Source organism: Notechis scutatus, chromosome 5 (genome assembly GCF_049901735.1).
Source record: "Notechis scutatus isolate UNSWTSFEM ecotype Mainland chromosome 5, rNotScu1.2, whole genome shotgun sequence".
Taxonomy (NCBI): Eukaryota; Metazoa; Chordata; class Lepidosauria; order Squamata; family Elapidae; genus Notechis; species Notechis scutatus.
This window is the reverse complement of record NC_142013.1, coordinates 32,093,148-32,105,642: the sequence shown is the minus strand read 5'-3', so window position 1 is coordinate 32,105,642 and position 12,495 is coordinate 32,093,148. Positions and strand designations below refer to the sequence as shown.

Below are 12,495 nucleotides of genomic sequence, written 5' to 3'. Positions count from 1 at the left end.
TTTGTAAGACATTGAAAGAAAAAAACTCACTAAATTACAAATTTGTATGAAATATCCTTTCAACAACTAAAATAAAGCCTGACCATGGAATTCAAAATTGCACCTTACATAATATCAGCTTTAGCCAAAGGGAAAGAAAAGAAATAATATATTAAATAAAATAATTTACTTTAAGAGTGTGCCTAGGCATTTGCATCAAACACAATTTTTTTTTATGACAGAGGAAACTATGAAAAACATTTCTTAATTTTTTTTCATGGAATTTTTGCTCCTTGTTGCAACAGGTGATCAACTGAAATTGTCTTTAGTACCTTTCAGTGCATTCTTTAGATACTTGAAGATGGACTGCAGGCTAGAGGATGGAGCCATATTGTACTTTTCAGATCTGGTGGAGACTATAGGACAATCCATTTTCACAAGGTAGCCTACTGACTTATCTATAGGCTTACTATTTAATACCCACTCTTGACAGTGCTTCCAAATCCATGTTTGTGCCTCGGAATTGCCTTGTGTCTGATGCTTCATATAATGCTTAGAGTCAATAAGTGCAACAGCATACACTTTATTCATCACTTCCAAAGTTCTTTGCATGAGTAAGTTGATAAAAATCAATCCCTCATAGCCATGGGCAATAAAGGCCACATTTGTAGATGAAGTTTTTGAAATGAAGTGATCCCAAACATAGGTTGTATGTTCTTTGTGGTTACTACTGTTTCTTTTCGGGACTGCCCATGATAAATTTAGAGGGCAAATAGCATCATTCTCTAAAAGGCTTAAATATTCTGGTTCTATTTTCAAATCTACAAAATTGTCATAAGGATTTAAAACAATCACTCCCCAAGAGTACTTTAGAGCTGTTGTAATGAAAGGTATTTGAGATCCATGTTGAATCTCTGTGCCCACTGGCCTGCACAAAATGTCCTCTGATCTTGAAGGACAAGTAAAGTTGACCTATTTGTCAATGCATTCTTACTCATGAAAAAGAAACTACAAATTTTACTGTCTGCCATGCATGTTGGGATGTAAATCTTCTGCAGACTGCAAACTTTTTTAAGGAGCTCAAAAACATACTGAGTTATTAACTGTCCAAGAATTTGGTTTGTGATTATATGAATTCTGATAAATTAAAAACATTAGTATCTACATGCTTAGGCTCACCATTTTTGTTAAAGTCGTATTTAAGTTTTTCTGGGCACTCTGAATTATTTATTAGTTTCCTGAAGCTCACATCTTCACTATAAATACAGAAATTGTGTTAAGACCTATTTTACTACTTAACAGTTTTCAAGTTTCTCTAACATTTTTATAAAAAACTTACTTTTATTAAAAACACAATATTGTTTTTCATATATTGTCATAAAGCAGTGAAATTGTATTAGAATTATAAGCTCTAGGAATATGATTATGAAACATCTGAAAAGTGATACTTCAATCTTATTGACCCAAGGGGAGGAGTTAAGCAAGCAATTGTCTTTCATCTTCCACTGAAATCAGCATGACTCAGAAATACATATAATATCTTTGGCTAGACCTGCCGTTTATTTCTGCCCTTTTACTTCAAGAAACTCAATGCAGAGATACTTTCAGTTGGCCAGACCAAAATGCATTAGTTTCAGATGTCACATCAGATATTACTAGTGTTATCACACTGAAGATGTTACCTTGTGGGTAATGAAATGCCTACAAGAAAATAATCAAGCAAGGAGAGAATAATAAAATATCTAACTCTAAATTAAATCAAAAACAACATATAAACAATGTACATACTAAACAATCCAAGAAACACTAAAATTATATAACAAAGTAACATTTTAAATTTAAATACAAACCTTAAAAGTATGCAAAATAGAATATCCAATACCATCCAATATTTCTATAATCATAACAAATCTGATTATCAAATCCTAAAACTGTAGCATTAATTTTTATCTTTCTTAAGCAAGAAGTTATTATTGCTTTTGATATTAATTCAGTATTTTTAACTGTTTAGACAAATTATTATAGCATCATTTACACACGATAGGCTGCAACAATTATCACACTATGCCCAAATGATGTAAAACTATATTATGAATTAAATGTATGTAAATATAGATGGGAGATCTTTTTCAGGATGCCTGAATATAATTTGGCATGTTATTAATTTCTCATTGGCCCCTCACATGCTCTCTACTCATCACTTTATTAATATTTCACTGGAGTTTGCTTAACTACATGCATAGATGGGCTCAGGAAACATAGACTGTCTGCAGAATCAGAATGTAAAAAGATACATTGTACCAGCTAGCAATATTTCTTCAGAGTATATAAATAGCTATTATTATTTAAGGTTAGAAAATACGTTGTAGAAAATACATATATTCTGCTCCAAGACATACACAATCTGCATAAACTTGAATGTATGTGCAAATCATACTTACACCCATCTTGCTTGAATAATGCAAAGACCTCTGGATACTTTTCGTCTACTATGTTTCAGGAACTTCTTTAAATAGACCCAGGCAAAGTGATGAGTTGTGAAACTCTGTTGTTTTCCAATATTAGTTTGGCTGTAGTGACAGAAGCTATTATAGTTTTTTTACATTGGTGTTCTTTTTTAAAATCAAAATACATTTGTTAAATCTGTATATGCTTACACTTGAAAATAGTGTTACATTGAAGTACTGTAGATTTAAAACTTGTTAAAATTGTTGTATTGAGACAATTATTTTTATCTGCCTCATATTTAAAATATAATAATTATGGTGTAAATTTTTGTACCACTCCTTTGTGAACTCAACTATTGTATTTGTCAGCTTTGTTAAAATACAAACATGTACTTTAATAATTCATAAAAATGTAAACTCTTGCCTACATTTATCTATTATTTTTAATGTATTTTATGTAGATGTCTGTGGAGATTCTCAGTCATCCATGTCATGGTTGTCCCAAAGGTGCTTTTTCAAGAAGCAACAGGACTTTCTTGTTTTTCTTTGAAGATGTTTGGCTTCTGATCGAAGAAGCTTCTTCAGCTCTGATTGGATGGTAGGAAATGAAAGGATTTATATTCCTTGCAGATAGCTGGTCATTTGCATTCTTGGATGAGAAGCGAAATGTCTTTGAAGAAAAATACCTTTGGAACAACCTGGATGACTAAGAATCTCCACAGACATTTAGCTTTGGAATGAACACCCTTAAATGGTGCGGGAGTATGAACGGATTTCCAGAAAAATTGCAGACTATAGGAATTATTTGTGCTTCAGTTTGAGATGGAGACAACACAGATTCATCGCCAACAGCCTGCACCTGCGTTCAACAGTGCTTCTTTAAAAACATCTTTGGTATATTTTACATAGAGCATTTCATGGGTACTTCTGAATTAAGGGCTATAAATCTATGTCTCTAAAACATGTATCTAAACCAGGGGTCCCCAAACTTGGCAACTTTTAAGATTTGTAGTTGGCTGGAGAATTCTGGGAGTTGAAGTCCAGAAATATTAAAGTTGCCAAGTTTGGAGACCTCTGATCTAAACACATCTATCTAGGAAAGATATGGATATTATTTCAAGAATGCACATGCACAATTTAGATTTATTATAATTGCTAAGAAAATTATACCTTCCAGGACAAAGAAAGGCAGTGGGGAAAAAAAATCAGAGCCAGCCATAAGAGACTGCACAACTAGCTGAAAAGTGCAACCAAATCACTTCAGTGATAATAATAATTAAATCTGGAAAAATAACTTACAATAGTGGGATTTTAAAAGTTTGAGGAAAGTCGAGCGCTTTTATGGGTTAATTTATTTTATAATTGCTTTGGCTCACAAAGGGAAGAATGCAAACCCAAAAAGGTCGTCTTCCATTTACAGGTTTTCCATTTCTAATTTATTTCTTATATTTTTCCTTCCTGTTTTCCTTTTTCCTGTTAGCAATGATAGATACTGGGTTGAACGTGATAATTAATATTCTCAAAGGAAGAGCAATAGCTAATTCTTAGGCTCAACTATTTTGTAAGAGTAACTCAATATTTGAACTACAATTCTATACACATCTATCTCTAAAGTCTAGTGCACTAAAAATAATTTACTCGCAAGTTGACAAGCCCCTCACGACCCATTTACTAAACACCTCTTCTCCAAATTCACAACATACAAAATCACTTGGTTTTTAGACCGGCATTGCTGAGGAGTTTATTTTCCACTCCATAGCTCATGTGGGCTTTTCCAACTATTTTCCAGCTATTTTTCTAACTTCCTTTGTATGCCAGAATTGAGTTCCAGTTTTGACGAAGTGCAAAACGACGCCTTCTTTTGGAAGGCTCACATATACTTAGATGGCAGAGAGCGAGCGCGTATCCTAAGCGCTCTGAAACAAAAAAAACATCTCTGCAGCAACTCTGGCCGCAGATACCCCAGGACCCATCTGGACGAAGCCCGACTGGCCAGCAGCCTCTAGCGACGGCTTTCAAATTCTCGCCTAAGATTTTCACAGCAACATTGTTCCGAAGGGCGGTGCCTCTACCGGAAGTGGCTGCGAAATGCTACGCGAGGCGGCGCAATAATCTGCTGGTGGCGATCCGAATCAACAAAGGCGATCGCAGCTGGAGGGGTAGCGGGGCTTCATCGGATCAGGTGAGAGGAAAAAGAAACCTCGACAGGCTGGTCGATCGTAGTTAGAGCTGTTTCAGGGTTTGTTTTGCCTGGAACAAGAATCGCCTTCCTTCGGGAGGAAGGTGGATTCTGCGGGGGGAGCCTGGGAGGAAGCTCTGCGGAGGGCTTTAAAGCCTTTGGCAGAGCAATATGGTACGCCCTTAAATGGCGAGGTGGGCAGGCTAATAATGCCTGTCCCTTGGTGAACAGAGGATAACTACAGTGCGGTTACTGCCGTGTTTTGATGAGCATTAATCCGGTACTGTTCCTTCCGGATCCCACAGTTCAGATGTTTGTGCAATTTCTATATTCAGAAAGAAACGCACATCCCGAGGTTTTATTACATTATAGGTATACGTTGCTGCCGTTAGTCTTGTCCTGTTCGTTTCCTTAGGTGATTCAGGCTTTTTTATAAGGGACTTCATGTAAGTTGCTGCAGTGAAACGCAGAATTTTTAACAGGTTCTTTACTCTGTTAACAGTTGGCGTGAGTTAGACATTGTGTTTTTGATGCGTGGATATTATTATCCCCCAGCTGGCACTAGATAAAAGGGTAGACCAAAATACTGACGTTGGGCCATGGGTCATGAAATGCAGGAACTATACACTCTGGTGGTTCTGTGCAAGTTTCACATTGAGTTAAGTAGCAACTGCATGCATTTTAATGCCTGTAGAGATGCAAATATTGTGTATAGCAGATATTCATTTGTTATATGTTAAATGGTCCTCTAGCAATACTTAAGGATGGTAATTGTATTCACCAATATTAATCTTGTGTCTCAAGATTGCTTCTGTTATATGTAAGTGAATACTGTTGACAATTAAAGGAGGATATAAATCTGTATGAGTGGTTCTTTTTGGAATCATACATTTAATAAATATATTTAAATATATTTAGGGAGGCTTTCTCAGGCTCATGGCTTCTGATGACATCTGACATTTCACCTGTCATAATTTAAGCTGTTTAAGCAACTGTTTGCTCCAGTTATTCATCAGTTATAAAATATGATCTTAAGAATTAAACCATATGTCAGGAGTGATGTACTGTGTATGTGTACACATACATTACATATACATACACACGCACATATATACTAAATATATATACTATATTTTCCTACAATGTGACGACAATTGCATCTCACTTTAAACTATTTATCAACTGCTGGCCTTAGACCCTAGGTTTGTACATTATGTGTATGATTAGGTTTAGCATAACACAGAGACAGAAAATAAAGCAGTAATTCAGGCTGAATCCTCTCTTGATTCAGTTTAAAAGTATGATTTGTAAAAGTTTATTACCTTAATCATAGTTCTGTTATTCAAACCAATCGAAGAAAAGGGAAATCTCAACTTTCTTTTACACACACAAACATCCTGAGATATGCAAGGAATGAAATAAGGACATTGAGTAGTTGAAATGTTCAACACTTTCCCCATCTAATGCAAGATAGCTCTATAAATATTTTTAAATAAAATATTAGCTTATTAAATCAAATCAACAAACAATTTGCATGTATGTATAAGCTAAAGGTAAAAGGAGAGCTTAATTACTCTTTTCTTTTTCTTCAAATTGGATTCCATCTCAGCTTTAGTTCTGTCATGTATTCAGACATAGCATATTAATTAAATCTGCTAAGCTTAAAGCATGAAGTGCTCCAAAATCTCCTGGTAGATGGCTGTGTTGACCCTGGACTTAATGAAGCACAGTGGACCAACACCATCAGATGACATGGCTCCCCAGATCAATACAAGACTGTGGAAACTTCACACTGGAGTTCAAGCATCTTGCAGTATGTGCCTCTCCATTCTTCCTCCAGACTCTGGGTCCTTGGTTTCCAAATGAGATGCAAAAGTTGCTCTCATCAGAAACGAGGACTTTGGACCACTGAGCAACAGACCAGGTCTGTTTTTCTTTAGCCCAGGTAAGACGCTTCTGACATTGTTTGTTGTTCAGGAGCAGCTTGACAAGAGGAATATGACATTTGAAGCCCATGTCCAGGATCCGTCTGTGTGTGGTGGCTCTTGATGCACTGACTCCAGCCTCAGACCACTCCTTGTGAAAGTCCCCAACACTTTTGAATGGCCTTTTCCTGACAATCCTCTCCAGGCTGCGGTCATCCCTGCTGCTTGTGCACCTTTTTCTTCCACACTTTTCCCTTCCACATAACTTTCTATTAATGTGCTTTGATACAGCACTTTGGGAACATCCAACTTCTTTTGCAATTACCTTTTGAGGCTTTCCTTTCTTATGGAGGGTGTCAATGATGGTTTTCTGCACAACTGTCAGGTCAGCAGTCTTTCCCATGATTGTGATTCCTACTGAACCAGACTGAGAGACCATTTAAGGGCTCAGGAACCCTTTTCAGGTGTTATGGCTTCATTAGCTGATTAGAGTGGGACACTTTGAGCCTAGAATATTGAACCTGTTCACAATATTCTAATTTTCTGAGATTGTGGATTTGGGGTTTTCATGAGCTGTGAGCCATAATCATCTCAATTATGACACATCACAGCTTGAACTATCTTGCTTTGCATGTAATGAATCTATCTCATATATTAGTTTCACCTTTTAAGTTGCATTACTGAAATAAATGAACTTTTGCATGATATTCTAATTTTTCGAGTTTCACCTGTACATCGATAGAACAGAATCATAGGGCTGAAGGGACCTCATAAATCTTCTAGTCCAATGCTCTGCTCATGGCAGGAGCCTCATACTATCCCTGTCAAATGATTGTCCGGTCTATTTTTGTAAACCCAGTGATGGAGCACCCACAACACTGGGAGGCAAGGAATTCCATTGATTAATTGTTCTTGCTATCAGAAAATTTCTTCTTCTAAGTTGGATCTCTCTAATAACTTCCACCCATTACTTCTTCTCCTGCCCTTTGGTGCTGAGGAGAGAAAATCAACCGTCTTTTTTCTGGGACAGCCCCTCAAGTACTAGAAGACAGATATTCTGTCTTTTTAATTCTTCTGTCCTGTCCCAGTTCACATAAGTACCACTTGAGAGGATTTTAATATGTTTATTTCACAACTAACTTCTGTATAACATTGTCCAAAACCCCATGTCAATTTCCCACAATTGGTAGCAACCTCGGTGACTGGACATCTTCCTACAAGGACAAAGGAGTTTACCAATATAGTGTGGCCAATGGAGGCAACAATGAGGTGGTTGGCTGGTCACAAAGTAGCAAGGCTCAAGCATGAAGCAAAGGATGGCAAATTGACAACAAGCAAATCAAAAAGGTTGCCAACAGTTTGGCTTCACTGGTTCTGAAGGACAATGCAGCAAAGAGCAGGTCTACCCAAGAAAGTCCAAGTCGAAACATGAGTTTCAGGAACAAGGTCAAGGCAATGAAGTTTTCTTTGAATTAAATGCATGAACCATGGCACAGGAAGAAAGCACTGAGATATGAAGCAAAGGAGAAAGGCAAGAAGCTGAAGACGTGACACTGAAAAAAACAAAATAATTGTTTCTGACAACCATCCAACCTCCTCTACCTGCTTAAATCAACCCAACTGGTTCTTCTCATTAGAAGGTGTAAGGCTGCCTCCTCGTGAGTAGTTTCGTGAGTTCTGCTGTGCTTCTTGGTGTTCAGCTCTTATCGTGGATCGGGCGGGGCGGCAGTTTTCTCATCAGAGTCAACTTGAGCCTTATCAGCTGGTCTTGTCAAAGATCACTCTTCCAAGCTGATTGGTGACAGTCATGCACCTCCATTTCCGGCTTGCATGGGCGTCTGCTTGTCCAATCAGTCATTCACCCCATTTGATGTTCCCAGGAATGCCTCCCTTTCAGCACTGAGGTCCAAAACCACCTGATGCCCCACATCACCCTTCCTGATGATGCCCTACCTGGCTCATCCTTCTCATCAGAGTTGTTATCTGGCAGAGCCACCACACTTTCTCTTTGATAGGTTGGACATTCCTAACTCATATGATATAGCCTCCAGATCTTTTATCATCTTTGTTGCTGTTGTCTGCATACTTTTAAGGTTTCAACACCATTTTTTGTGTAGTGGTAATTAGAACTACATGTAGTATTTTAAGTATGGTCTCACTAGTGTGGTTGGTATATCTATCACTTCAGATGATCTTACTATGACTTATCGTGATTTTGATGCTATATACAAGTCACTCCTAACTACTACTAATTAATGTTCATTTTATCTGTGATTAAAAACTGTAAACAGTGCATGTCACTTCTTGGCACATAAAGTCATGGTCACTGAGTAACACAAGTATCACTCATTTAGTTGTCTTCTTTCTGAAAAGTCATTTGGATGACCATTTTTGTAGAATTTGTAAATAATTTTGTTTTAATTTCCAGCTTTAAAAAGTTATAAAAATATCTTATCAGAAGCAAATTTGAAGTCACAAGTTTAAAAACTGTAAAAAGCAGGTAAAATACATGATTTACAACAAATGAGTCTGAACCAGTAAAATAGCAGAAATAAGATTGATTAAAAATACAGTATCTATGGCAAGGTTAGAATCAGTTTGGTGAAATGAATAAGATATCGGGCTAGAAACTAGGAAACCCTGAGTTTTCTGGACATGGAGCCAGCTGGGTGACTTTGAGCCAGTCACTGTGTTTCAGCTATAGGAAGAGGCAATGGCATACTAGTTCTTGGAAAACCTTGCCAAAAAAACCTGCATTATCCAGGCAAAGAATCAGACACAATTGAATGGGGGGGAAAAAATAGCAAGGTTAGAGTGAGTGTTAAAATGTTCATAATATGAGACCTAGGAGAATAAAAATGCCTTTGCTTGGCATGGCATCAGAAATGTCATGCTGTAATTCACATTTGCCTTACAAGGGACAATGTAGCAGATTTAGATTGTTGGTGTTATGGCAAGTGATGATCTGAACTGGGAAACACAAGGAGAACCATTGAAGAAATTTGCTTATCAGTGCAACTTAAATAAGTATCTCTACATTATTTTTTGACACCCTTATGATCTGCAGTTACCGAGGAGCTATAAACTGTTTTAGAAAAAAAAGTAATCATTAGAGAAGGCTAGTTATTCACAAGAGATACACATCCTTTAACATAAGGGAAATAGACAATGCCTCTTAACGTTAGTGTGTGAATCTTAATTAGTTCTTTTTGGAAGTGCTAATTATGACATACATAAAGGTATTGTTTTCTGTCTATCTTATGCAGCTGTAACTATGGAAGAATCTGGAAAATCATCTTCATATCCACAAAATGTAAGTTTTCATTGAGTTTGGCAATATGATACATCACTTAGGATGGAAAATAAATGCACATAAAATAAATAAAAATCAGTGAATTATTTACTGCATTATAATGCAAGGAGAATCGTAATGTCACTGATTAAGGCAAATTAAAATTATATATATAATGAATATTCTGAAATGTGTATTGACTTTGTAAATGTTATATTACTCTATATTTAATGTTTTACAGCAAGTTTGTCCTTTAATCTTTTTTCTTCTTGTGCTGTTACATATTCTTTCAATCTACAACTGAATGCAATTTTTTTTATCAGTATCGAATACCAAAGAAAGGATCAAACACACAGCCAGATGATGAGCATATTCAATCTCCATTGTCAAGATTTGAAGTAATTAACCAATGGCAAAATCCATTTCAAGGGGTAAATAATAGCCTTTTCCTTTTCCACTGTTTTGGATAATTTAAGAACTACTCTTGGATAAGTTTATTAGCCATATTCTTAAAATTAGATATTCTATAATGACTTAAAAGGTATAATTGTATAACTGTATGAGTGCAATATTTGGTATTCAAGAACAGATCAGTTATTCAAGAGAATAACTTGAGGTGCTTATTGTCAGATAAACCTGGAACTTAAATTCATGGTTTTAGAACTGACCTTAACTTCATAGTTCTAGAACAGCATATCCAAGTAAATGCCCTTCAATCCTCATGTGAGGTTCTTATCTAATGGACCACATGGTCTCACAAATGAGGACTGCCAGAATTGCTTTTGCTAAACAGTGTGGTACTGTGGTGTGGTATCAGTGGTGGGATTCAAATTTTTTTACTACTGATCCTGTGGGCGTGGTGTGGCTTGGTGGGCATGGCAAGGAAAGGATACTGTAAAATCTACATTCCCACCCCACTCCAGGGGAAGGATACTGTAAAATATCCATTCTCTCCCCATTCTTGGGGGGAAGCTTACTTCAAAATCCCATTCCCTCCCCACCCCACTAACCTGGTTTTCCGTTCTCCTGTGCAGCACAACAAAAAAAGACCCAGCTGATCAGCTGGGACTTGGGAGGCAGAGAATAGACAGGGGCTGGGCCAGTCAGATGTGGTATTTGCCGATTTTCTGAACTACTCAAAATTTCTGCTACCGGTTCTCCAGAACTGGTCAGAACCTGCTGAATACCACCTCTGTGTGGTACACTTTATAACTGCATTGCTTGTGATGCAAATTCCAGTTCCAATTATTGTCATTAAGCAAGGACTACCTGTACTTATTAAACTCACCATTTGTCCATTCAACTGATAATCAAGAAAGTTAAGAAAATCCTGAATCCCAATGCAGACAAAACATAGGTCCTATTCCATTGAATGGTGTACCATTCTTGGAAAGATTAAATAAAACGTTAACGTGTCCTTTCCTCTTCACTGAAGTAGGGTACAACCTATAGGTGAAATGCACTGAATGTCAGCAAGTCCATCTGACAACATCAATGCTTCTCCATGCCCCACAGTAGGACTCTCAAGTAATCTATTTTGATCATACCTGTATGCATTTAACTTCTGTTGCACATAGTTTTTCATTAGGTCTGAACATCAGCATTATATTAAGATTGATTTAGAGGGAATTCTGCTGAGAGTGACAGGTGTATCTGTTTTGGTTTTGATTGATTGTGATACCTTAAGCACTCTGGTAGAAGGGGAATGGCTATATTTAATCTGAATTTGACAACTTTGTCTACTTATAGTCCCTAAGAATTAGTAACTTGCCAGTTTTATTATTGATAATTGGATGTCTTTCATTGTAAGCAAAATTCTGTCAGGTTAAATGGAGGTTAGGTAGATTTGCTTAGAGCAAGTTGTTAATTACTAGAGACATTCTTGATTAAAACTGAATAAGGGCATATTGTTATGCAAAAAAGTTCCCGCTAAACATGTACTGATGGCTTGTTGATGGATATTTACTTTGCGTTTGAATGTGATTCTACTACTGTAATTCAAACTTCCTGATTCAATGTGGGAATGAAAATACCAAATTCAGTTCTCCAAGTTTTATAGTCAGTCAACCAATCAATCAATCAGAATAGAGCGGAAAGGGACCTTGGTGGTCTTCTAGTCCAACCCTCTGCTCAAGCAGGAGACCCTATATCATTCCAAAGAAGTGACTGTCCAATCTCTTCTTAAAAGCCTCCAGTGATGAAGCACCCACAACTTCTGAAGGCACGCTGTTTCATTGGTTAATTGTCCTCACTGTTAGGAAGTTTCCCATCCATTCCTTGATTAGTTTCCATCCATTGGAAACTAATCAAGTTTTCCATCCATTGTACAACTATAATTTTCAATGGATTAGTTCCAATGGATGGAAACTAATCCATTGGAAATTATAGTTGTACAATCAAATTATTATTCAGCACTGTGTTTATTAGACAAAAATGTTGTATATCAATTTATGTTACCTGTTTGGTGATTTTTAAAAATGTATCTTGTGCTCAGTTTTCCTTAAATATTTTTACATTTTTTGAAATATTACCTCTTACCATCCCTATTTCAGTGGGCATCAGGATCAAGGAATAAAAGGATTCAATCAAACTGGAAAAGGAAAAACATTGGTGATGAAAGATCAGTATTGGGGTGAGCAGATGATTTTTCATAAATCCATGCCATAATCTGTA

General features: G+C 36.7%; 1 protein-coding gene and 1 pseudogene across 5 annotated transcripts in view; one reads left to right on the top strand and one right to left on the bottom strand.

Moving 5' to 3' along the window:
* Nucleotides 1–243: 243 nt before the first annotated feature.
* On the bottom strand, nt 244–3,855 carry LOC113409735 (putative protein ARB2BP; annotated as a pseudogene).
* Nucleotides 3,856–4,550: 695 nt separating this feature from the next.
* Nucleotides 4,551–12,495, top strand: part of SENP7 (SUMO specific peptidase 7) — a 41,750-nt gene continuing 33,805 nt past the window's right edge. For 4 of the 5 annotated variants that reach the window (XM_087966485.1, XM_087966484.1, XM_087966482.1 and 1 more), the window contains exons 1-4: nt 4,551–4,608; nt 9,797–9,843; nt 10,146–10,253; nt 12,375–12,454. In XM_087966485.1, coding sequence (XP_087822611.1) covers nt 9,805–9,843; nt 10,146–10,253; nt 12,375–12,454 — 227 coding nt within the window. In that variant the 5' untranslated portion in view covers nt 4,551–4,608; nt 9,797–9,804. Of the gene's footprint in view, nt 4,609–4,954; nt 4,978–9,796; nt 9,844–10,145; nt 10,254–12,374; nt 12,455–12,495 lie in introns of those variants that run through there. The other variant, XM_087966481.1, reaches the window with a different exon arrangement.